At 43.7% G+C, this 24,368-nt stretch overlaps 1 protein-coding gene across 8 annotated transcripts in view; it reads right to left on the bottom strand.

Annotated features, from left to right (window-relative positions):
* USP13 (ubiquitin specific peptidase 13) overlaps window positions 1-24,368 on the bottom strand; it is a 162,411-nt gene that overhangs the window by 41,504 nt on the left and 96,539 nt on the right. For all 8 annotated transcript variants that reach the window (XM_063621757.1, XM_063621758.1, XM_063621756.1 and 5 more), the window contains 6 exons: window positions 23,563-23,750; window positions 15,978-16,049; window positions 15,112-15,205; window positions 5,429-5,554; window positions 3,452-3,605; window positions 627-801 (listed from right to left, as the gene is read on the bottom strand). In XM_063621757.1, the coding sequence (XP_063477827.1) occupies window positions 627-801; window positions 3,452-3,605; window positions 5,429-5,554; window positions 15,112-15,205; window positions 15,978-16,049; window positions 23,563-23,750 (809 nt within the window). The remainder of the gene's footprint in view (window positions 1-626; window positions 802-3,451; window positions 3,606-5,428; window positions 5,555-15,111; window positions 15,206-15,977; window positions 16,050-23,562; window positions 23,751-24,368) is intronic.

Below are 24,368 nucleotides of genomic sequence, written 5' to 3'. Positions count from 1 at the left end.
GCTCGTTTCAACAATGCTCAGGAGACTTCCTGTCCACTTTGAGATGTCCTGAGACTCCTAGTCTCCAAGGAGAAACATAGCCAACCAAGTTCTAGACCGAGTCTTTAATTATGGAGTTAAAATATAGCGCAATGGAGTTTAAATATGGAGGCCTGTCTTAAGCATTTTTGTAATTTCTTCATGAATAATGTCATTCTTGCTATTTGGGGGTAGGGGATTGTTTCTTGGCTGTATCCTCTTGGTGAGAGAGGGGCTGGGGGTGGGGTCAAAGTTGGGAGGAAGGGAAGGAGGGAGGAAGGAAGGAAGGAAGGAAGGAAAGAAGGAAGGCAGGCAGGCAGGCAGGCAGGCAGGCTCCTAATAGAGAATAAATCACAAACTTACATTTAAAAAAAGAAAAAAGAAAACCCCTCCTTAGCACATAATATAAATCACAGGCCTGTTTTATTGGACAGGTCTCACACAAGTGAAGTTTGACGACAATTAGGGTGTGTGAACCATACTCCCACCCATCACACATGAACAAACACACACAGACACAAATAACACCCACTCCCTCTCCCTAACCCCTGTCCCCACCTCTCAAGGCCCCTCCTCACCCCACTGCCACCACACATACACACACTTACTTCACACCCGCAGACTTTGCTTGTAGGGCACTGCTCCAGAAATCATCAACATTTTCTGGTTCAGAGAAGGCCTGAAGGCAGGCACTAAATGGTATCTTGGCACGCACCAACTCAGGAAGGGCTCTTCTGTTTGCTTCTGCTTCCCTTCTCGTTAGTTCATAAGCGATCAGTTCATCTGGGTGAAAGAGCAAATGAATGACCTTGCAATCGCTCTTACCCTATGGAAATGAAAAGCACCCTCTTTGGACAGTCTTCCCTGAAGGCTTCTGGGCTGGGCCAGGGTTGCTTATTTGTTGTCCTTTACAGAGCCAGATGCACCTGCTGAAAGGCTGTTCTGGGGCTGTCTTTAGAGTTGCACCGACAGGTGGCATCAAGCCATTCACATCTTTTTGCATGATCCCTTTGAGACTGACAGGAGGGAAGTGTGAGCTTGGCCTGGCCTGGGTGGGTGAGAGGGTCAGACCTTGTGTGTGATATAAATGCCCATGAACCTGGTTTGTCCAAAGGCCAATACTGGGATTATTCAAATGCTATCCTCCCAAAACAAGGCCTTCACATCAGAGTATTTTATAGCCAGAAAAGGTCCAAGGGCTCACCTCTTCCCAGTCCTTCACTGCCTTGCTGAAGAACTGAGGCCCAAAGTCAAAACCAGCCAATTATTGACAAAGCCGGACTTAAAACCCTAATCAGCACTCCCTCCACAACCCAACAGATATGGCCAGAAAGAGATGTTACATTGTGTTAGGGGATCAATTTTTGCCAATGATCACACACACATACACAAAAGTAACAAAAACATTCTTGTTAACTTTAAGCTGTTTTAAAATAAAATAACCAAAGGCAGGAAAAAAAAAAAAAAAACAGAAAAAAAACAAAAAGAACCACCACTAAGCACCTGACAAGAACTAGATCCAGTGTTAGACATTTTCTGATTTGGTTCCACCAGCAACTATGATTAGAGGTCATGGGTCCCTGTGAGGCCAAGAAGGAGGATAACTACAGGACTGCAGTTAGCCACCATCACACAACCCGTGACAGTAACCAACACTGCCGAGACAACTTCCTGTGGAGGTTACCCAACACCTCAGACATCAGGGCTACCAACCTAGAAGGCCTCTGTGCTATTCCTACTCAAATGATTAAACACTAAGGGAAAAAGAGGAACCTCCTAAGCACCAGCAGATCTGGTCCTGGAAACTAGCCTGTAGTCAAAATTTTATGTCGATTTGAATGGCCTTTCTGGTCATTTCTTTTGTATTACCCACCCACCCCCCAAAAAAAGCTCCTGATTTATTAGTTTGTTAAGTACACTTACACACATATGTGTTTTCCTAAACACATCTTAGATGTTTTGAAATTCATTCCCCTGTCCCCAATCAGTTTATGATGTACTTATGTCTAGGTTGCTAATATTAGGTGTTCCCAGCAGTCAAATTCCAGAAACTAAATTATAAATCTCCTTTCTGAAAAAAAAAAAAAAAAGTAGTTATCACTAATAAGTGATAAACAGAGTTAAAAAAGATCATGGGTCTGAGCAGACATGTGAGTCAGTAACCCTGAGGTAGACAAGAGAAACCACTGAAGCCTAGTTCTAACAAGGAAACAAACAACAGACTCCCATTCCCTTTTGAAACTGATCAAAAACTGCATGAGCATATAGAAAAGGAAAATCATTTCATCTCAAATCATCATAATCATTACCTTCCAATTAACATCATAAACTGACCCATGACCCCCCCACACAAGAAAGAGGAAAAAGGGCCATCCAGGGAATTGCTGAACTTTTTTTTCTTTATTCTAAAAAAAAAAACAGGATACATGTGCAGAACGTGCAGGTCTGTTACATAGGTATACGTGTGCCATGGTGGTTTGCTGCACCTACTGACCTGTTCTCTAAGTTCCCTCCCCTTTCCCCCCACCCACCAACAGGCCTCAGTGTGTGATGTTCCCCTCCCTGTGTCCATGTGTTCTCAATGTTCAACTCCCACTTATGAGTGAGAATATGTGGTGTTTGGTTTTCTGTTCCTGTGTTAGTTTGCTGAGGATGAGGGCTTCCAGCTTCATCCATGTGCAAAGGACATGATCTCATTCCTTTTTATGGCTGCATAGTGGAATTGCTGAACTTTACAAAAATGACTGGTTCACAGGAGATGAGCAATCCAGTAGCTATTTTGTCTTTTTTGCTTCTACGATGTTAATTCAAAGAAATGCCATTTGTCTATTCTGCCTAGGAAGAACCAGCTTAGACTGATGGAAGGAGAAGGCACCAAACATGAGTGCCACATCTCTGCCTCCATCTCTCTTCCAAAGCCCAGAGACCCTTCTAATGGGCTTTGCTTTTACAAAGAACCCTGACACAATTTATCTCCCAGAAGAAGTGGCTGAAATACTCATGTGCCAAAGCTGGATTATTTCAAGAGACCTCTGCTCAAATGTCTAACTTTAAAAAATGCAGTCCTGTTCATTTCCCTCAGACTTTATAGCACAACTTATAAATGATAGTGTTAAAGAATTTTCTACATACATCATTACCAATAATTTTCCCCAAAATTATGCTGACTCCATACTCAGTCGTTGGCCAAATTTATAGGCAGTGAAGTAGGTTCCAACCATAACGCCTCCATAAAACCTGTGATGCATTTGATTCTTCTCAAAGGAAAAGTCACATGGGAACCAACAAAGAGATGAAAAGAGATGTGCAAAGCAGACATCACCTGGGCTGGGTCTACTCCTCACACACTTCAGTAACTAAACCATTCTCTCTGATTCGAGGGTTTTCCCATATGAAGACACACAGTACCAATTTCCCGCTTTGGAATTGTTACCCTTGTTGGTTGCCGCCTCCATGGCCACAGGTAACTGCATCAGGTAATCCACCCTCTCTGTGTAGCGGACTTTCCGGGTCTGACAGCACTGAATGCGTTCTTCCACCAAAAAACGAAAAACATCGCTTGGGTTTTCTGAGCCGATGCGGTTCCTCTGAAGGATGGATTATATCAGGTTAGTAAATGTATGAATATTGAGCCACTAAGCCTTAGTAGAAAATGAACTCTAAACCCGGTGTAAACACTTGGCTTTATTAAACATTTCCTCTGGGCATGCCCATTCACAAAGCACTTTCATAGAAAAACACTGGAATTTATCTAAAGTCCAAAAACAGGGATTGGTAAAATAAAATATAGTTCATCATGGATTACTATTTCAATATTATTAAATTAAAAAACCATGGGAGAGAAATTCATGGAATGAGAAGGAGGAGGAGAAGCCAATCAAAAGAGAAAGGGAAAAAAATAAAGGGCTGCCCTAGAAACATGAAAACATGTACAATATGATTATGTAAATACACTCATGTAAATTAGGTACAAATAAAATAGAAATTATGCTCTGTTAACAGATGTGATGATGTGGCAAAACATTAAAGTGAAAACACTGCTTACAGAAGAGCATGTAGAGAATTAACATAAGACCTGGAAAGTGACGGGAGGGGCAGATGCCAACCTGTGAATGCTGGCTGTTGGCTGGGCACAGTGGCTCACACCTGTAATCCCAGCACTTTGGGAGGTGGAGGCAGGTGGATCATCTGAGGTCAGGAGTTCGAGACCAGCCTGGCCAACATGGTGAAACCCCGTCTCTACTAAAAATACAAAAAATTAGCCAGGCGTGGTAGTGGGTGCCTATAATCCCAGCTACTCGGGAGGCTTTATTCTAAAAAAAAAGTTATCACTAATAAATGATAAACAGAGTTAGAAAAGATCATGGACCTGAGCACACATGTGAGTCAGTAACCCTGAGGCAGACAAGAGAAACCACCGAAGCCTAGTTCTAACAAGGAAACAAACAACAGAAGAATCACTTGAACCTGGAAGGCAGAGGTTGCAGTGGGCCAAGATCGTGCCACTGCACTCCAGCCTGGGCGACAAGAGCAAGACTGTCAAAACAAAACAAAACAAAACAAAACAAAAAAAACCACTGGCTGTTTGCACGGGTGGCATTAGGGGGGGTTTTGATGTTCTCCTTTGTGTTTTCTATATTTTCCACAAAGAAAACTGTTGTAACCAGGAAAAAAAAAAAACAAGGCTTTACTCAGGAATTCTCAGTGGCTTTCCAGCTCACACCTGTAATCCCAGCACTTTGGGAGGCTGAGGCAGGCAGATCACAAGGTCAGGAGTTCGAGACCAGCCTGACCAACATGGTGAAACCCCATCTCTACCTAAAATACAAAAATTAGCCAGGCGTGGTGGTGGGCGCCTATAATCCCAGCTACTCAGCAGGCTGAGGCAGTAGAATTGCTTGAACCTAGGAGGCGGAGGTTGCCGTGAGCCAAGATCATGCCACTGCACTCCAGCCTGGCCAACAGAGCTAGACTCCGTCTCAAAAAAAAAAAAAAAAAAAAAAATGTTTTTAATGGCATTCAATTCTGATGTAAGCAGAGTCATCATCTTTGAGCAGTGGCAGGAGGACACCAAATACCACGCAGGGCTCTTAAAGAACTTTGTCACAAAGACCACAAAAAAATAAATTGTGAATGGAATAACTTGCAAGCATTCCTGTAACACATACAGGTTAAAAGGAGCACAGAGATCCACAAGTGTCTGGAAACTGGAGTGTGAAGAGCAGTCACATCAAGTGGGCGGAGCGAGCAGAGAGTTTCCAGGGAGCTGATTCTGAACCAGCTTCAACAGGAAAGACTGAAGCAAGAAGAGAGTGGGGAGGCATTCTGATCAAGCCACAGCGGACTGCACTGAGCGGCTCGGCACCCTTCTTACAAGCCCGCTGAGCATCTGTGAAGACTGACTACTCACCTCTACTAGATTCACCAGGTGCAAGAAGAATTCCTGGGCATCTTGCTGCCTGTTGGAGGAGAATTCCGGGTGGCTCTTGCTTACAAAGGCCTTAAACATGCGCGGAGAGATCCCGTTCTGCTGTGGCTAACGTATAAAAATGAAATGGACTTATGATACTTTCATGCAAATTAACAGCCCTAAGCGGCAAGCAAAGCAGAACCCACCATAAACTCCACTTTCCAAATGAGAACTCTACAGCCCAAAGAAGGTAAATAATGATAGTGGCCAGTACTCGCTGGGTATTTACTATGTGTCAGGCCCTGCACTATGAACCTTATGAAGAACACAGAATGAGACTGTTCCTGTTTACTCAAAACTACAGACAATAGGTGACACACACTTTAGAAAGTACTCACTTTCTAAAGACAGGCACTCGGCTCATTCTCACAGGACTTGCTACACAGTGACCAAATGTCACAGCCCATCTCAGAGCAGGCTAGAGATGACTTAGGAGGAGAGTTTTCCAATGGAAGTTAAAAGAGAGGCCAGGTGCGTTGGCTCATGCCTGTAATCCTAGCATTTTGGGAGGCTGAGGCGGGTGGATCGCCTGAGGTCAGGAGTTCAAGACCAGCCCAGCCAACATGGCGAAATCCCGTCTCTACTAAAAATACAAAAAATTAGCTGGGCATGGTGGCGCGTGCCTGTAATCCCAGCTACTCAGGAGAATCAGGCAGGAGAATCACTTGAACCTAGGAGGGGGAGGTTGCAGTGACCCAAGATCACACCATTGCATTCCAGCTTGGGCAACAAGAGCAAGACTCCATCTCAAAAAATGTATAAATAATAAATAAATAAATAAACAAAAGAGAGGAGAGCTCTGCAGCATCTCCCTTTCCCTTCCATGAGGGTAGAGGAGAGGACCCCTCCTGAAGAATGGAGCACTTGCAAGAAAGAAAAATGGCATTGCACGGCCCAGTGAAGCACTGCAGAGCTGCTCAAGCTCATGAGCCCACCCCGTATGGTTTCTGGACCACAGCGCAGGGAGTTCCAGGAGCTTGCAGAGGGCTTGCCCCTCACCTGGCTGCAGCTGCTAGGGGGGCTGCAGGGCAAGAGCAGGCAGCAGGGCAACTCTGGCAGGACGGGAATGTTGGATTTCCCGGGGGACCAGCAGGACGGCTCAGAATCAGAAGACAGCCAGATGCCCCACGTAGGACCCTGCAGAAGTGGGCGGGCTATCTGCCAGTGGAGAAGGCTCAGGGCAGGAGGAGGTGAAAGCTGCAGAGGCCAGCTGGACAGAGCATCAGGGAAAGGTCCTTGTAAGGTCCCTGAGGGTGGTATAACAGTTGCAGGGAGGCAGCTCTAAAGAACCACTAATGTTCCCCCACAAAAAGCCAGCCATGACAGGAGACATGTGGCAGCCCAGAGGGAGCTCACCAGCACTTGGTAAGTGAAAAGACTGCCTACTTCTCTAATCTCCAATCCCCTTGACCCTTGACTGTGGAGAGGCCAGCAGCGGGTGGAAAGAGGCAAATAAGTGGAGCAAGAACTGCCCCACCTGACCAAAAAAAAAAAAAAAAAAAAAAATAGATGCTGACATTAACGCTTCAGCACTGCTGTTTTCTGAAACTCTTGAGCTTGGTAGAATGAAGAAGACTAAAACTGGCTTTTTAATACTGGTAACCTACAGAAAATCACAAGGACTCTAGGGGATCTGCCCAGGATGCTCTGAAGAGGCAGGTGGGAAGATTCCACATTGCCTTTGGCAATAGAGACGTGCACCTGATAAAGCTGTTTCCCAAATGTTTCCTCCAAGTTCAGCCCATCTACTAATGGTGATACCTACTGTCTCGTTAATACTTGTAGTAACCCTAGAAAGCGGGCACTAGTCTTATCTTGACTTGGGAAGCTGAGACTGGCAAAGAAGTGCCAGATAGGCCTTTCAACTCAAAGTGGTCTTTACACCCAACTGCCATGCAGCTAACAAAGCCTAACTGGAGTGGCTCTAACTCCACTTCCAGGCTGTCTGTAGCAAAAACAAGTAAGTGGGTCCTGAAGCACACTTAGGTCTCAGTCATACAAACCTCACCTTGTCATTTGAGCCAAAGAAGTAATTTATGTCCTCTCTGCAAATGCTGTGGCTGCTACCCACCCACTTTTCCATAAAACCTCCCTTTGCTTAGCTTGCAGACCATACTCCTCTCCTCTGAAGTCCAGTGCACAAACTGCCTTCTACTTTCTTTAACTTTCAGCCTGCTTCTGGTCTGTCTCTGCAGCCTTTGCAGGTAGAGGCCATGTCTTATGCCTCCTTGAATTCTCATGGACATCCAGGTCCATGCCTATAGTCTGGGGACCATGACATGTTTGCAGAATCACAGTCATATGCAACAAGTGATGAGAAAACTCCTTTATCTCCCTGCAAAAAAAAAAGGCAGTTCCTTATATAACATCCCTCCAACACACACGTTCTACGCAGTGTATTCTAATAAAAATCTGATGAATTTCCCTGTCTTGCTGAAAACATAATCTGATCTGGGCATTTAGTATTTAGTGACTGCCTGCTTCATGCAGAGCACTATTGGAGATTCTGCCTTCTAGGAGCTTACAGACAACAGAGGAGATGAGAGACATACACACACATCGATAACAAATGTTAGGGAACACCACAGAGGACCTGAAACACCACTGGTAGCTCTCAAAGAATTCCTCAAAGTGGCAGCATTTGGGCATCTAAGGACTGACAACCTGTATATAAATGACCAGCTTACACACATACATGGCTTCAGTTGTGCTTCCAGCGCTAGCCAAAGCGCAATTAATTTTACTACCTGACAATTAATTTTACTACCTGTATATGCACCTCCTGAAACCTATGTAAAAGTTGTGACTTTCTTCATTCACAGTGCTGATATATATCACACAGTATCAGCTGACACGAGCATGCAGTAATAATGCCCTAGCTTCATATAATGGCTAACATTTATGTACTCATTAAGCAGATATTTACCGAGAGCTATAAAATCTCAGGTGCTTGGATGAATACCTACTATGTGCCAGGCACAGTTGTTAACACTTTATATATATTTTTTTCTTAACTCACCCAACCCCATGAGGTGGTGATGATGATGATTTTCTCCACTTGACAGATGGGGAAACTGAGGCACATAGGTGTTAAGTCCAGGGTCACAAAGCTAAAAAAGTCTCTCCACCCCCTCTCTCTAGTGTCCTTATGCTGTTTTTGGTATACATGTGCCAACATCTCATTTCTAAGGTCGCTGAGTCCATCCCACTAGCTACTAAAGAGAAGACAATACATCAAGAGTCTGCATAACCCTTCTTCAAGCCCACACAACTCTAGGGCCAACATTACAGCCAGTCCAACAGTTATTTCTCCACTTTGAAGAGTATGGAGGCACCACTTGGAATAAATCCCTCAGCATTTGTGCATTTCTGTTTAGGCATTCACATCAGCATGCATTCACTGCCTGCTGCTGATAGTGTTATTTCTTATAATCTGTGATTCAAGTTTCGTGTGGCTGCCAGTCCCCAACACAGACCATAGAAAGCAGCTGCTCTGGAAAGTTTAACAAGCCAGTAAATTCTGAAGAGCTAGCTGCTGCTCTGGGCCATCATGTGGCCATACAACCAGGAGGAGAAGTTTCAACAGAGACCATGGTGGGAAACACTAGAAATTCAGTCCCATACCTGGACTGTGGCCCAGTCTCAGCCATTCTCCTCCCACACTTCTGTGACCATTTCATTTCTTCATTTTCCTTAACCAACTTTTCTTAATCCTCTATTCAACAGTCAAGCTATTGCTTGAGAGTTGTCGATCATTTAGAAGTTATTTGAAAAAGTTTCCTAACCAGATGCTACCTCCTCCTCTTCACATCATGCTGCAGACCAGGTCCTGGGGCTCACAGCTGGGTTAGAGCATCTTAGCTCAAACTCATCTACTCCAAGCTTAGTGCTTTGATCATCACCTGGCCCCATCTGCTAACACCCATGCCCACGCCTACTCTCTGCTTTCAGAGGGGACGTCTTACTAATTCCCATGCTCAACTATTAATATGCTCACTTCACACCTAGTTATTAGAAAGTCAGGCTCTGAAAAAGTTGAGCCTGAATCTCATGAAGCCTCCGGATCTAATGACCTTATATGAAACACAAGTCAAACAATACCTCAAGGAAGCAACCTTTAGAGCAAACTTAAAGCAAATGGTCCAGCTCCTTCAACAAACCAATAGTTTGCAAAAAGCAAAGGAGGGGGACTTTAAAAAGATATCTTGGATAATGCAGGGAAAAATCAGAAGATGGACTAGGTATTCGTGATACTAAGGGATGGTTATTAATTTTGCTGCTGTGCTTTTAACACTTTAAACACCTTTTTTTTAAAGAGATGAAATCTTGCTGTTGCCCAGGCTGGATGGCAATGGTGCAATCACAGCTCACTGCATCCTCAAACCCTTGGGCACAAGTGATCCTCCCACCTCAGCCTCTCAACTATCTGGGATTACAGACACACGCCACTGTGCCCAGCTAATTATTTTATTATTTTTTTTTCTAGAGACAGAGGTCTTACTGTGTGGCCCAGGTTGGTCTCAAAGTCCTGGTTTCAAGCAATCTTCCTGCCTCAGCCTCTCAAAGTGCTGAGATTACAGGTGTGAGCCACCACACTTGGCTGGACACTTTAAACTTTTAATACAATATTTATGTTAAAAGAAGAAAGAAGGTATTATAGTTACAGATGCATAACTACATATCTATAGGTGAAAAGGAGGATGTTTAAATTTTATGTTAAAATACTGATGGGAAGGAAAAGGAGAGGAAGAGAAAAAATGAGAAAAGGAGAAAGGAAATGAAAGGGAAGAGTGAAGAGTTTAGGGAAACTGGTGGAACCGGATTTGCAGGATGATTATTGAAGCTGCACATCAGGTACATAGAGATTCATTATACTTTGCTCTCTACTTTTGTATATATATGCAAATTTAAATAATTTTTCCTTTGGGAAAAAAAAAAGGTCAGGCTCTGGACAAGGCAGTTCCCTAAAAGAAACCAAAAATCCAAAATAAGAACTGAAGAATTAAATTAAAGAAAGCACATTTCCCATTTAGCAATGAGCCAGTGACATCAACTGAGTGTCCCCTATGGGCCCAACACCTCACAAGATGAGAGGCAGAGACCAAACTTGACCAAGAGTCGGCCCTGCCTTCAGGGAACACACACTCTCACTTGAGAGCTGGCTCTCAGACACCTGAGGCAATGGCTAGTCCTGACCACTAACTTTATAATACAGAGACCCAGGAAGTCACCAAAATAGCACCCAACTAAGGAACCTGTCATATTAATAAGATACTGTACTTACTTTCTCCATCAGCAATTGCAAAACAGATCAGCTAAAATTAGAGGCAGGCCTTCAGTGTTCAGAATCTCTCCCAAATGCTTACGCAGGACTTTCTGTTTAACAGAGTGCACCACACAGCCAGACACAGTCCACCATACTGCCCTGAGCCGAATGCTTTAATTAATAAGCAAGCAGCAAGACTGAGGCTTTTATCACATCAGAGCAATACTTGCACAGATACTTTTAAACCACAGGATAAAAGGAAGATAGACACATGTCTGCCTGTCCCTAAAACAAAAGTGTATGAAGTCTGTTGATTTAAATTTTTAACTTTAAACAATAAACCTTGGACCAGTAAGTGTTTAACCCAGGCCCAAACCCCAAATCTCCAAGCTAAGAGGACAGGGGCATTCCCAAGCTATTACTCATATTTCAAAGGTGAATCAGAAAGGTTACATGTGTCTAACCTAGGAAAATAGAGGTTAAGAGAAACAAAGCTCTTATGTTCACAGCTAAAATTACATCATCTTGAAGCAGAACACTGGTTATCTCATGTTGATAAAAAGTTGAGACCAGCAATTATGTGTCGAGGATTATTTAGATGAGAAATCAAATAAATTATCGCTTAAGAAATGCAGCTTATTCAGAATACAGAGTTATTTAAAATATGTTATCTTTGGAGGAAGAAATGAGGTAGAGTGTTCAGCTTTAAAACATTTGAAAGCACTGCCTTAGAATGCATAAAGATAGAGAAAATATTTTTTGAAGAAAAAATACCCTTTTATAGTAACTATTATCTATTGCAAGTGCAAGTTAATCTTAAAATTCAATTCAACATATTTAAGTAAAAATGGCGGTACCACAAATAAATACTGCTGCCTTTTTATGCATGACAATGTTTATTAAGCATGCATATATAAAAAGCTAGATTTAACCTTGGTTTATAGCAGATTAACTTAATAACGGGAAGTACATATTCTAGAAATGACTCAACTTGTAAGACGCCAGTGAGAAACCCTGATAACTGGGCTACCTGGTAATTCTGCAAACTTCAAATGCCCCCTTTTGTCATCCACCTGCCACCATCCACACACTGAGGCACTGGGAGCCTGAAATAAGTCTTGGAACAACTGTTAGGGAAGTAGGATAATGCAGTGATCAAAAACACAGACTCCAGAGCCAAACTGCCTGATATAATTCCCAGCTCTGCCACTCACTGGCTTTGTAACTTTGGGCAAGGCTTCTGTGCATCTGTTTCTGCATCAGTGAACATACAAGAAGAGTCTGGCCCGTTGCAAGCACTATGTGATGCTAGTTATTAAGATCATGCGTGGTGGTGGCCCTGTAAAAAGGTGTTACTGCCACTTGGCTCTGACCCATCCTTCATGCTGTCTCCCCCCCACCATACATTCCTCTCATCATCTATCCCCTTTTCTGTTTCAGTGAATCTTCTTTCCCTCTCTTGGGGCATTTCAGGCTCATCTGCAAGTCACAAACACCAGAGGCCTGGGACAGGACCATCCTTCCAAAGGGCTTCTGATAACTGAGAAAAGAAAAGAGTTTCACAAATTGGTTCCTTTGAAACCAGTTTGCCAGTGAAAATCTTGATGCCTGAGAAACTAATTCCTTCCACTGTCAAGGAAAGTGGAGATTTTTGCTATAAATTGTCTATTCAAGGAACAGCTTGAAACGGACACCCCCAGGGCCACAAGGAAAATCATGGTCAATGTGAGCTCTATTTGAGTGTTGAAGAAATATTTCCGATGCTGAACCAAAGATACTTGTCTTCCACCCAGCTGGACGGGCCTTCCCTGCCCCTGCCTAGATGCACACTATATACTTCTCATAATCAGGATTCTTTCTTCAAGACCACTAGATCGTGGCACCTGAGGGCTGGAAAGGATTTCACAAGTCATCTAGATCAAGGGTCACAAATCCAAATACCCAGAGTCTCAGTCAGGTCATGAGTCACAAAGGGACCGGAGCCAGCTGGGGACTGTGTGTCCTGTGTGAAGGGAGGGCTGCCCCTTGGCCCCAGCTGTCATCACGGGCCTGGGACTGTCAGATGTTCTGAGTGGTTAAGAGAAGATGGAAATTTAGATTTTATGTGTGGACCAGCCAAAACACATCCCAGAGATGGCCCAAGTGTTTCCAGGTCACACACCTTGATCCAGAGCAGTGGCTCCCACCTACAAGCCTCAGACCCTGGAGATGTAAAGAGCTACCACACTACAGCCACTGAATCCAATGCGGGAAGAAAGACAAGGGCTCCAAACAGATACTACTTGTAGACTGCATAGATAGTGTGCCTTGCTCATATAAGAACTTTTTTTTTAACATAAAAGGACACTGTAATATTAACAAAACCAAATTTTATTTCCAAACAGCACTAAATTGATGATTTTTCATTTCACATTTTCTCAGATGAGGAGACCCCAAGAGCACAGAAACGGTCACGCAAGGTCCACAGGTTTTATTTACATTAGAAGGGGGACTCCTGGGCCTAAAACATTCACCATCACCTAGATCAATTCTGCCACTTGAATGGTGAGATTGGAAGGTGGCATGACTTGCCCATAGTCACACAGCTCCTTGCAGAACCAGAAGGGAAAGCCAGGCTCCTGAGTCCGACTCCCAGCTCCTTCACCACCACCAGAGAGCATGGACCCTGCCCCAGAAGAGCCATGCAAGAAGTGACACCGCCTGGATGAGAACTCAGAACCAATACAATCATAACACAATTTTGGACCGAGGTTTATCTACAATCACCTCTTCAAAGTTTCACAGAAGCACAGAAGTAGAAGAAGCCTGGATAACCCCATACTCCAGCCCTACCCTCAAGCCACCTCCTCAACTCTATCTCACATGGGAGCCTTCCAGCCTCTGGTGGATAAGGACCTTGTTATCTTACAGTGCTGGGTAACAATGCAACTTGAGAACTTCAGTTCTTCCTATTCCCATACCACTCTGGTCTCCTGGGCTTGCCATTCAGAATGTCTGTTTCCCTCTCCACCCTCTTCACAACCTACTTCTTTCTCCCCACCCCCAAGGCTGCCTCTATATGTTCTTTTCATAATCTCCCTTCTCTTGCTTGCTCCATTTCCACAACTAGCTGGCTTCCTTATGAACAAGAGGGTATTTATTCACTGTTGATTCTTGCTCTCAGTCTACAGGTATTAGCTAAGAAGGACTGCTTTAAGATAAACACTTGAGACACAGAACTGAACAAGCCTGCCCATTAAGTCAAGACAGGATACTGGGAAGCCAGAGCAGGTGGTGGGGAAGTGGGGCATGCGTTCCACTCAGGGCATCTGTGGCAACGGGAGAGGACGATGCCAAACACAGATGTGTAAGCTGTGTACTACACAATTCCAAGGGCACCACTCAAAAAGACCAAGTTATGAGTAGTACCCTCTGGAGTTGTACAACAAGCAGCACAGGGAGGGTCCAGTGGAAATGCAGGTGTGGCCATTAAAAGATCAAGCCCATCTTTCAGTGGTTCTATTAATTAATAACGACTGGCCCACAGAGTTTCTCCTACTTGAGCCTGCTTAAGAACCACCCCGCAGCTTACCAAACCTGAGGAATGCCAAGCCCTCCCTTGAAATTCTGATTCTTCAGTCCCATGGAGGGACTAAGGAATCTATATGTTGTTTTTTGTTTGTTTGATATGGAGTCTTACTCTGTCGTGCAGGCTGGAGTGCAGTGGCACAATTTCAACTCACTGCAACCTCCTGGTTCAAGCAATTCTCCCACTTCAGCTTCCAGAGTAGCTGGGATTACAGGCGTGCGCCACCACGCCCAGCTAATTGTTGTATTTTTAGTAGAGACAGGGTTTCACCATGTTGGCCAGGCTGGTCTCGAACTCCCAACCTCAGGTGATCCGCCCCCCTCAGCCTCCCAAAGTGCTGGGATTATAGGCGTGAGCCACCATGCCTGACCCTGTGTGTTGTTTTTTAACAACCAGACTCTTGAGAAACTCTAGCCAACAAAGTTGAGGCTTAGGAGAAGGAAGACACTGTAAGTGCCGAGACTGTGTTACCAAGGGAAAATGTTTATATTTTTATGAGATTTAGTCCTTCGATCTCAGCTCTATCTTATAAAGAATACTGTTTCTAAAGATGGTTAATGATGGCACACATGTATAATCCATGAAACAACTGTCTCTATAAACACAACCCTGGCTATTCCTTGTCACAATTTTTAAGAGCATACAGACAGGCACCCTAGACACTGAAATGACATTACTATTCTTACAGCTTGCTAAATTTATGGCCACCATGTGCCAAATCATAGGAAACCCACATTCTAAAGCTCCTCCCTACCTACATGTCAACATGGCAAACGCTCGGACACATACCTTGTGCTCCTCCTTCATCACCTGTTCAATGAGTTCAGATTTCACCGGAGGCTTTGAATACTGGCCTGAGAGAAGGCCATGTCCCAACTTAGTCCTGGCCAGGACAGAGAAACAAAAACAAAAAGGTCATTGTTGTTTTTCCATAGCAATATTAAATTTATCTATGAATATCAATAAGTACAACAGCTGTTAGGTGGAGCATTTGATCTGGATTACACACAAATAACTTATTTATTTGATTCTGCTTCATACTGATACCAGTTTCAAATTTTCTTTAGTACTTTGTAGATAACTTTATCTTCTTATAAAAGTTAACACATTCTCATTTTGGAACACTTTTTTAAAAATACATAAAGAATTGTCTTTAATTTTGCAACCCAGAGATAACCACAATGAACATTTTATTGGATGCTTTTTCTTTTTTTTTTTTTTTTTTTTTATTATACTTTAGGGTTTTAGGGTACATGTGCACAATGTGCAGGTTTGTTACATATGTATCCATGTGCCATGTTGATTTCCTGCACCCATTAACTCGTCATTTAGCATTAGGTGTATCTCCTAATGCTGTCCCTCCCCCCTCCCCCCACCCCACAACAGTCCCCGGAGCGTGATGTTCCCCTTCCTGTGTCCATGAGTTCTCATTGTTCAATTCCCACCTATGAGTGAGAACATGCGATGTTTGGTTTTTTGTCCTTGCGATAGTTTACTGAGAATGATGTTTTCCAGTTTCATCCATGTCCCTACAAAGGACACGAACTCATCATTTTTTATGACTGCATAGTATTCCATGGTGTATATGTGCCACATTTTCTTAATCCAGTCTATCGTTGTTGGACATTTGGGTTGGTTCCAACTCTGGCACTTACATCTGTGTGTTGAAATCTTGTGTTGGATCTAAAGGTGAGTAGTCAAATATTCTGGGAAGGTTTCCTACATACCTAGAAAATGAGAGGCAATAGTTAAAACATAGTAACTGCAAGAAGAACAGAACCAAAACAAGCCATCAAATTTCTTGCTAAGACCTTCTTGCTCCTTTGTCAAACTAAATAATCTGCCTGAAGAAAAGTTTTTCCTGAGATTCTACCCCTACCAGCACTCATGATCTTCCTGAAACATTTATGCTTCTGTCGGTGGGTCTCAGCCCTCGTTGTAAGTTAGATTCACCCAAAGAGTTTCTTTTACATATACTAAAGCCAGAAGCACCCCTAAATGTTCCAATTTCATTGCTCAAGACTGAGGCCTGGGATTTGGAATTTCTTTTAAAAGTTCCCTGAGTGATTCTAACATGCAACCAGAGTTACGAACCGCTGGCTAAGCCATCACAATAATCACCACCTCGAGGACAATGGTACAGAGGCCAGGCACCACGGCTCACACCTGTAATCCCAGCACTTTGGGAGGCTGAGGTGGGTGGATCACCTGAGGTCAGGAGTTTGAGACCAGCCTAGCTAACACGGCAAAACCCCGTCTCTACTAAAAATGCAAAAAATAGCCGGGTACAGTGGCACGTGCCTGGAATCCCAGCTACTCGGGAGGCTGAGGCAGGAGAACTGCTTGAACCCTGGAGGTGGAGGTTGCAGTGAGCCAAGATCACACCATCAGACTCCAGCCTGGGTGACAGAGCAAGACTCTGTCTCAAAAAAACAAAACAAAACAAAACAAAACAAAAAAAAGACAACAGTACAGTTAGGGACAAGACTTGACTTAAACCAAAACGTCGTCAGGCTCCTCTGAAGCCTCTGCTTGATTGGGTCTGTCCTTGGGCTTCCCTCTCTGTCCTTGTAGATCCAGTTTAAGTAAGCATCCTGCTAAGTCAGTTTAGTGAAAATCACCCATCCTTGCTGTCTGACCAGCCTGGCCTGCCTTCAACAGTAATCCCATTAAGTCTGGGTAGCCAGAAACCGCTAATCCTTGATGTTTCTTCTTTGTGATTTTCCATCCCCTGGCCCCACCCAACTCCTTGTTTATAAATCCCCACTTGACCTTGTTGGAATCAGAGTTGAGTCCAATGTCTCCCCCACTGCCAGGACCTGTTGCAGTGCTCCTATACCTATGGCCATGGACCCCCTTGAATAAAGTCTGTCTTATCATCTTTAACAAATGTTTGGGTAATTTTTCTCTTTAACATTAAAAATTGTTCCAATAATCTCAAAACGAATAATAATGGCAATAGCAGTGACAGCTACTGTTTTCTGGAAGGCTCCCTATATTAGCCAGTTGAGTCTTCACTGCAACCATATGAGGAAGGGATTGTTGTTATCATTATCCCCATTTGAGAGGTGAGAAATTGGGATGCAAATTCATTAGGTAGCTTCCAAAGTCTCCAAGCCACCTGCAATCCCAGTACTTTTGGAAGCCAAGGAGGGATGATTGCTTGAACCCAAGAGTCAAGACCAGCCTGGACAACAAAATGAGACCCCATCTCTACAAAAAAAATTAAAAATTAGCTGGGTGCAGTGGTACATACCTATAATTGCAGCTACTCGAGAGGCTAAGTTGGGAGGATTGCCTGAGCCCAGGAGGTCAAGGCTGCAGTGAGCTGTGATTGTACCACTGCACTCCAGCCTAGGTGACAGAGCAAGACCCTATCTCAAAAAAAAAAGCCTACCAGGGAGGGAGTAATGAGGCCCAGAATGGACCCACGCAGCCTCGCACCAGGCCAAGTTCAGAACCACTCTGCTGGCTGTGTCTGCCCATCCATTGCCCCTGGAGCACTCTATAATCCCTCCTGGCAAGCTTATCCTGACAAAGCAAAGCCAGCTTTAACACTGATCTCCAATCATAATGCACAATCACTCCTTTCACTTCTTAAATTCACGTCCTATTTCTTTTTTTTTTTTTTTTTTTTTTTGAGACAGAGTCTTGCTCTGTCGCCCAGGCTGGAGTGCAGTGGCGCAATCTCGGCTCACTGCAAGCTCTGCCTCCCGGGTTCACGCCATTCTCCTGCCTCAGCCTCTCCGAGTAGCTGGGACTACAGGCGCCCGCCACCACGCCCGGCTAATTTTTTGTATTTTTAGTAGAGACGGGGTTTCACCGTGGTCTCGATCTCCTGACCTCGTGATCCGCCCGCCTCGGCCTCCCAAAGTGCCGGGATTACAAGCGTGAGCCACCGCGCCCGGCCTTCACGTCCTATTTCACACCCTCTACTTCGTGTTGTTCTTTCCCCATTGTCTTTGACTTTCTAGCCTGAAAGCTCTAGGAAGAAGAATCCAAAAGCAGATCCCTTTCTCCAGCCCTTCATGTGCCCCACTCTGCCCACTTCTCTGACCTCACCTGCCACCATGTTCCCCCAGCCCACAACATCCCCGCCACTTGTCCCTCTTGCCGCCTCAGGGCATGACAGACTTGCTCATGTCTCAAGGTCATGCCTTCTGCTGTCTTTTTCCTGGGATGCTGTCTCACAGATCCTTGCTTGGCAGCTCCTTCTCAAGCCTGTTGACAAGTCGCCTCCCGAGACCCAACTAGTCCTCTTAGTCTCACCATTTGGAAATGGCACTCCAATTAGCACTGCTCAAGAGAGCTGAGATTACAATCAATGAGGCTAGTTTAGAAATATAATAAGTTGTGTCTCTATTAAAAAGCCATATTACAAAGCACAAAACAAAATGCTATGTAATATTACTTTACAGCATTCTACTTATGTTTGCATTATTTGATGGACACAAAATTAATTTGGTAAAGGATAGTGAAAATTCATGAAACAATAAAGGATGATGACTTGAAATATTAAAAAAAAAAAAAACAAGAGGGGCCACCCCCACCCTTCCTCACTCCCTACCATCTGCTTCTGACTGACTTTCTTCTTAGCATGCATCACTATTTGCAATTTTATAATTTACTTGTGATATGGTTTGGCTGTGTCCCCACCCAAATCTCATCTTGAGTTGTAGCTCCCATAATTCCCATGTGTGGTGGGAGGGACCCTGTGGGAGGTAACTGAATCATGGAGGAGGTCTTTCCATGCTGTTCTCGTGAGAGTGAATAAGTCTCAGGAGATCTGATGGTTTTATAAATGAGAGTTCCCCTGCACAAGTGCACAAGCTCTTGCCTGCCACCATGCAAGACGTGACTTTGCTCCTCATTTGCCCTCTGCCATGATTGTGAGGCCTCCATAGCCATGTGGAACTGTGGGTCAGTTAAACCGCTTTCCTTTATAAATTACCCAGTCTTGAGTATGTCTTTATTAGCAGCATGAGAACAGACTAATACATCTTGTTTAGTATCTGTCTTTCTGGAGATTATATACTAGAATGTCATCTCATGAAGGCAGCAACTTTATCTAAATCACTGCATCTCCAGCACAAGAACAGCATCTGACATGTAAAAGACACTCAATAAATATTTGTTCAATGAATACATTTATGTCACACAATCACACAATTAACTTCCATAACTGAGTACCAATAACCAAACAGAAAAGGCATTTTTGCAATGAAACCCTAGCAAAGAATCGTGATACACTATTACTTGGCAATGACCTCTAATTGCATTCCCTAACTACTAGAAACTTCTAGGCACCTGCTGTCCACAAACTCAGAAGCTGTAGCTCAGATTATGTGCCTACATGAAAATTAACAGAACATGCTTCTTTGGGCCAGTCCCATTCAAAGGACAAATAAGACATAAACCAAACTTCAGAGCTAAACTGTTTAGATGCAGGGGCCACACTGAAGAATTCCTAACAATATATAACATGATGAACTCAGGAGCTCTCTTATAATCCAGTTTTAATCACATCTCAAAACCTGACAAGACAAAAAAAACTCACTGGAAAGATGAACACTAGTGAATAGGCTTATGCTTTAAGGCAAGATAGAAGAGTAAAGAGAATGAATTTTATTTTTTCAAGACAGCATCTCACTCTCTTGCCCAGGCTGGAGTACAGTGGCACGATCTGGGCTTACTGCAACCTCTGCCTCCCAGCTTCAAGCAATTCTCCTGCCTCACCCTCCCGAGTAGCCAGTATTACAGGTGCTCACCACTGCACCTGGCTAATTTTTTAGTAGAGCGGGGTTTTGCCATGTTGGCCAGGCTGGTCTCGAACTCCTGTCCTCAAGTGATCTGCCCATCTCAGACTCCCAAAGTGCTAGGATTACAGGCGTGAGCCACCGTGCCCAGCCAAGAATAAATCTTTGATGTCAGAAAAGTTCACTTTGCTGGCACCTGAGGTCAGGGTGAAAAAGACAGAAGTCCATTTTGCTATCAATGTATATCCCTTTTCTAACTGATGAAGGAAATCTTCCATTGTAACAAAATTAAATTAAAATGCACAAGTAACACTAGATAATTTTCATAGATGTTATACCTCCTGTTTGTAATCTAGCAATTCTTAAAAATATGTTGTTTCACTATCTAGCAATCTATCTTGGTTGTCATTCCATTTGTGTATCAGTTTATTTAGATTCGATCCTCAATAAAAATTATTTTGAAATGTAAACTAGGTTCAAGTGGCAGACAGGGTACCAAGGAATCAGGTCAAGTTCCCAAATTGCGCTATGGCTGTTCATAAGCCATTTAATCTTTCTGAGTCATTTTTCTTTTTTTTTCCTTTATTTAATTTTCTTCTTATTATTATTTCTTTTTTTTTTTTCTTGAGACAGAGTCTCACTCCATCACCCAGGCTGGAGTGCAGTAGAGCAATCTCGGCTCACTGCAACCTCTGCCTCCTGGGCTCAAGCAATTCTCCTGCCTCAGCCTCCCGAGTAGCTGGTATTATAGGCATGCACCACCATGCCCAGCTAATTTTTGTAGTTTTAGTAGAGACAGGGTTTCACCATGTTGGCCAGGCTAGTCTCAAACCCCTGACCTCAGGTGATCTGTCCACCTCGGCCTCCCAAAGTGCTAGGATTACAGGTATGAGCCACTGCACCCGGCCTTCTTATTATTTTTTTAAAGACAGGATCTCACTCTGTTGCCCAGGCTGGAGTACAGTGGCACAACCACAGCTCACTGCAACCTCAGACTCCTGGGCTCAAGCAATCCTCCCACCTCAGCCTCCCTAGTAGCTGGGACTACAGGTGTGCACTAGCACACCAGGGTATTTTTTTTTTTTTTTCATTTTTGTAGAGATAGGATCTAACTTTGCTGCTTAGGCTGGTCTCAAACTCCTGGCTTCAAGTAATCCTCCTGCCTCAACCTCCCAAAGTACTGCGTTTATAGGTGTGAGCCACCATGCCAGGCCCTGAGTCACTTTTTCTACTTTCAAAATGAAGACGCTGCTGCTGGATCTAACTACACTGAGTTAGACCTGCTGGGGAAAAAGAGGTGAAAAGAACAAGTATTTCAATCCAGTGATATTTGGTCAAAGGAAGAAAAGACTGAAGACATGTATGAACAGTTCATTGCTCAGGTTCTAATACATCCAGTAAATGTTTAGAAAATAAAACGAGAATGTAAAATGTTAGATAATATAAAATTCTAAAACTCTTGAAACAAGACTAGGGAGAGATTCAAACACTAAATTCTCAAAAACACAAAGCCTCTGTTTTCACTCCTCCCACACGTGCATCACGATGTGTGTCCCTTCTTCATAGGCTCCTCTCTGACCACCTCCCTCCTTTCTCCTTCATGGAATGTACCATGTTTATAAGCATGCAGTTGTTACGATGATTATTTTCTTAATGCCTGTATCTCCTGCTTACTTCACGCCTGGGGGTGAGGACCCTGTCCTTCTGTTCACCACTGACCCCCACACACTCAGCACACTGCTTAGCAGAAAAGAACTCACTCTCTATTGGCTGGATGAAAAAAAGGAAAAATAGTCATGGAAAATGAATCATAAATTTTCAAAGCCAGAAAACAGCAAGAGGTACATCTCCAAACACCAAGAGAGGAAAGAGAAGGGTATGTGACATACTTTTGATGAACCTCCACTAAAGCCATTAGGATTTCAACTCCACATGGGTAAAACATGACCTGGACTATTCCTGGCATGTCGTCTGCCGGTCTCAGCACACACATGTCCTCTTCCACACTTAAACGAAGGTGGAAACCTGCCTCTGGAACACACTAGGATGATTCTCTACACTTAGGCAGTGGCTGCCTGAGAGTGCACCAGCCACAGCTCCCGGGCTCTATAGCTCCCTGTCCTCAGTACACCCAAGGAAGAAAACAGCCACAGACATAGCTGCTGTGCCCCTCGGTGTAGGAGGAGGAAGGCAGTCTTGAACAAGCACAGTCAGGGAGCACCTAAATCAGTGCCTCCTAAATTATCTGTGGTAAAGGGTCAGTTTTTTTATTTCAACTCAGACAGATGATACCTTTTAAAAATACAATTAAGATGGTTAATGGGTAAAAAAGTATAATTAGAACGAACAAGATCTAGTATTTGATAGCACAATAGGGTGACTATAGTCAACAATAATTTGTCGTATATTTTAAAATAACTAAAAGAGTGAAATTGGAATGTTCCTAATACAAAGAAATGACAAATGCTTGAGGTGACGAATACCCCAATTGCCCCAATGTGATTATTACACATTGCATGCCTGTATCAGAATATCACATATACCCCATAAATATATACACCTGTTATGTACCCATAATAATTAAAAAGTTAAAAAACTCAATTACAAGAAATTGTTAGAAAAATGAAATGCCACTTGTAAGACACAACAGCAATGTCAAATTGTTACAATTTCCCAGTGCTCACTCTCGATTTCCAAACTTATCTCATTGCAGGCCCACATCCAGCAGTAGAAGGAGCAGCACTAGTCTATGAACCACACTTTAAGTAGCAAAAAATGAAAGCCCTAAATCCTTGAGGAAATTCCAGTTCACCACAAGAGAGACACTAACCAGACCAATCACTGGATCTCTCCTAGCACATCTATAGGAGGGAATTGGCAGATCTGCTGTGAAGATTAATGATTAATATATTCTTGGTACATAGGGTGATGGTCAAAAAGCAGAAACCATTATTAATAACAAACCCCTGTATGGTGTTTTTGAGTTTACGAAGCTCTTCTTTTTTTTTTTGAGACAAGTCTCGCTTTGTCACCTAGGCTGGAGTGCGCGGCATGTCTCGGCTCACTGCAACCTCTGCCTCCCAAGTTCAAGCGATCCTGCCTCAGCCTCCTGAGTAGCTGGAATTACAGGCATGCGCCACCACCCCTGGCTAATTTTTGTATTTTTAGTAGAGACGGGTTTCATCATGTTGGTCAGGCTGGTCTTGAACTCCTGACCTCATGATCTGCCCGCCTCGGCCTCCCAAAGTGCTGGGATTACAGGCGTTAGACACTGAGCCCAGCCACAAAGCTCTTCTTATCTCACCTGATCCTCATTAATACCTGGCAAGTGTTCTCACCCAGTCTCTGTAGAAGGCAGGCCAAAGAAAAGGTGGCAAACTGTCCTGAAGCAATAAAGATGGGCTTCGCAGCGCACACTGAGTGGACTGGACCCAGATGGGGCAGGGAGGCGCCGCATGCCCTGGTCTGCATGGAAGGCACTTACGCTCTCTGGAATTCTGGGATGCTGAAGATGGCCTGCATGACAGAGCTGAGATAGCAGCTGTTGCCCAGGTTCTTCAGACCCGTGTAGCCAGGACCATACATTGGCTTCAGCTTCGTGCCCGACTCCTGGATCACTTCCCACTCACTGACCCTCGGCTTGATGTCATTGTCCTGGAGCCCATTCTCTGTCTGAGACAAAGTCATCGAAGAAAAACAACTTTAAATGTGATTCCCATTCAAAGTTTATGTCCCATTAATTATTTCTAATAGTATAGGATGTTTCTGTCATTTTTTTCCCCAATTACATAGAGAAATAAACAATGCAAATAAAAAAGACTGAGAGATGGTGATGGTGGCACAACAATCTGAATGTACATAATGCCAGAGAACTGCACGCTTAAAAACAGTTAAAATGGTAGCTTTTATATTATATTTTACCACAATGTTTAAAACACATATGAAAAAGATTTTAAAGAGAAGCTGGGCGCAGTGGTTCACACCTGTAATCCCAGCACTTTGGGAGGCCGAGGTGGGCGGATCACCTGAAGTCAGGAGTTCGAGACCCATCTGACCAACACAGTGAAACCCTATCTCTACTAAAAATACAAAAATTAGCCAGGTGTAGTGGTGCATGCCTGTAGTCCCAGCTACTCGGGAGGCTGAGGCAGGAGATCTGCTTGAACCTGGGAGGCAGAGGTTTCAGTGAGCTGAGATCACGCCACTGCACTCCAGCCTGGGCAACAAGAGCGAAACTCCATCTCAAAAAAAAAAATTTTTTTTAAGAGAGAAAGACTGAAAGAGAAAGAG

The sequence above is a fragment of the Symphalangus syndactylus genome, chromosome 17 (genome assembly GCF_028878055.3).
Source record: "Symphalangus syndactylus isolate Jambi chromosome 17, NHGRI_mSymSyn1-v2.1_pri, whole genome shotgun sequence".
Classification (NCBI taxonomy): domain Eukaryota; kingdom Metazoa; phylum Chordata; class Mammalia; order Primates; family Hylobatidae; genus Symphalangus; species Symphalangus syndactylus.
Note: the sequence above shows the minus strand (reverse complement) of the source record. Positions and strands in the feature narration are given on the sequence as shown.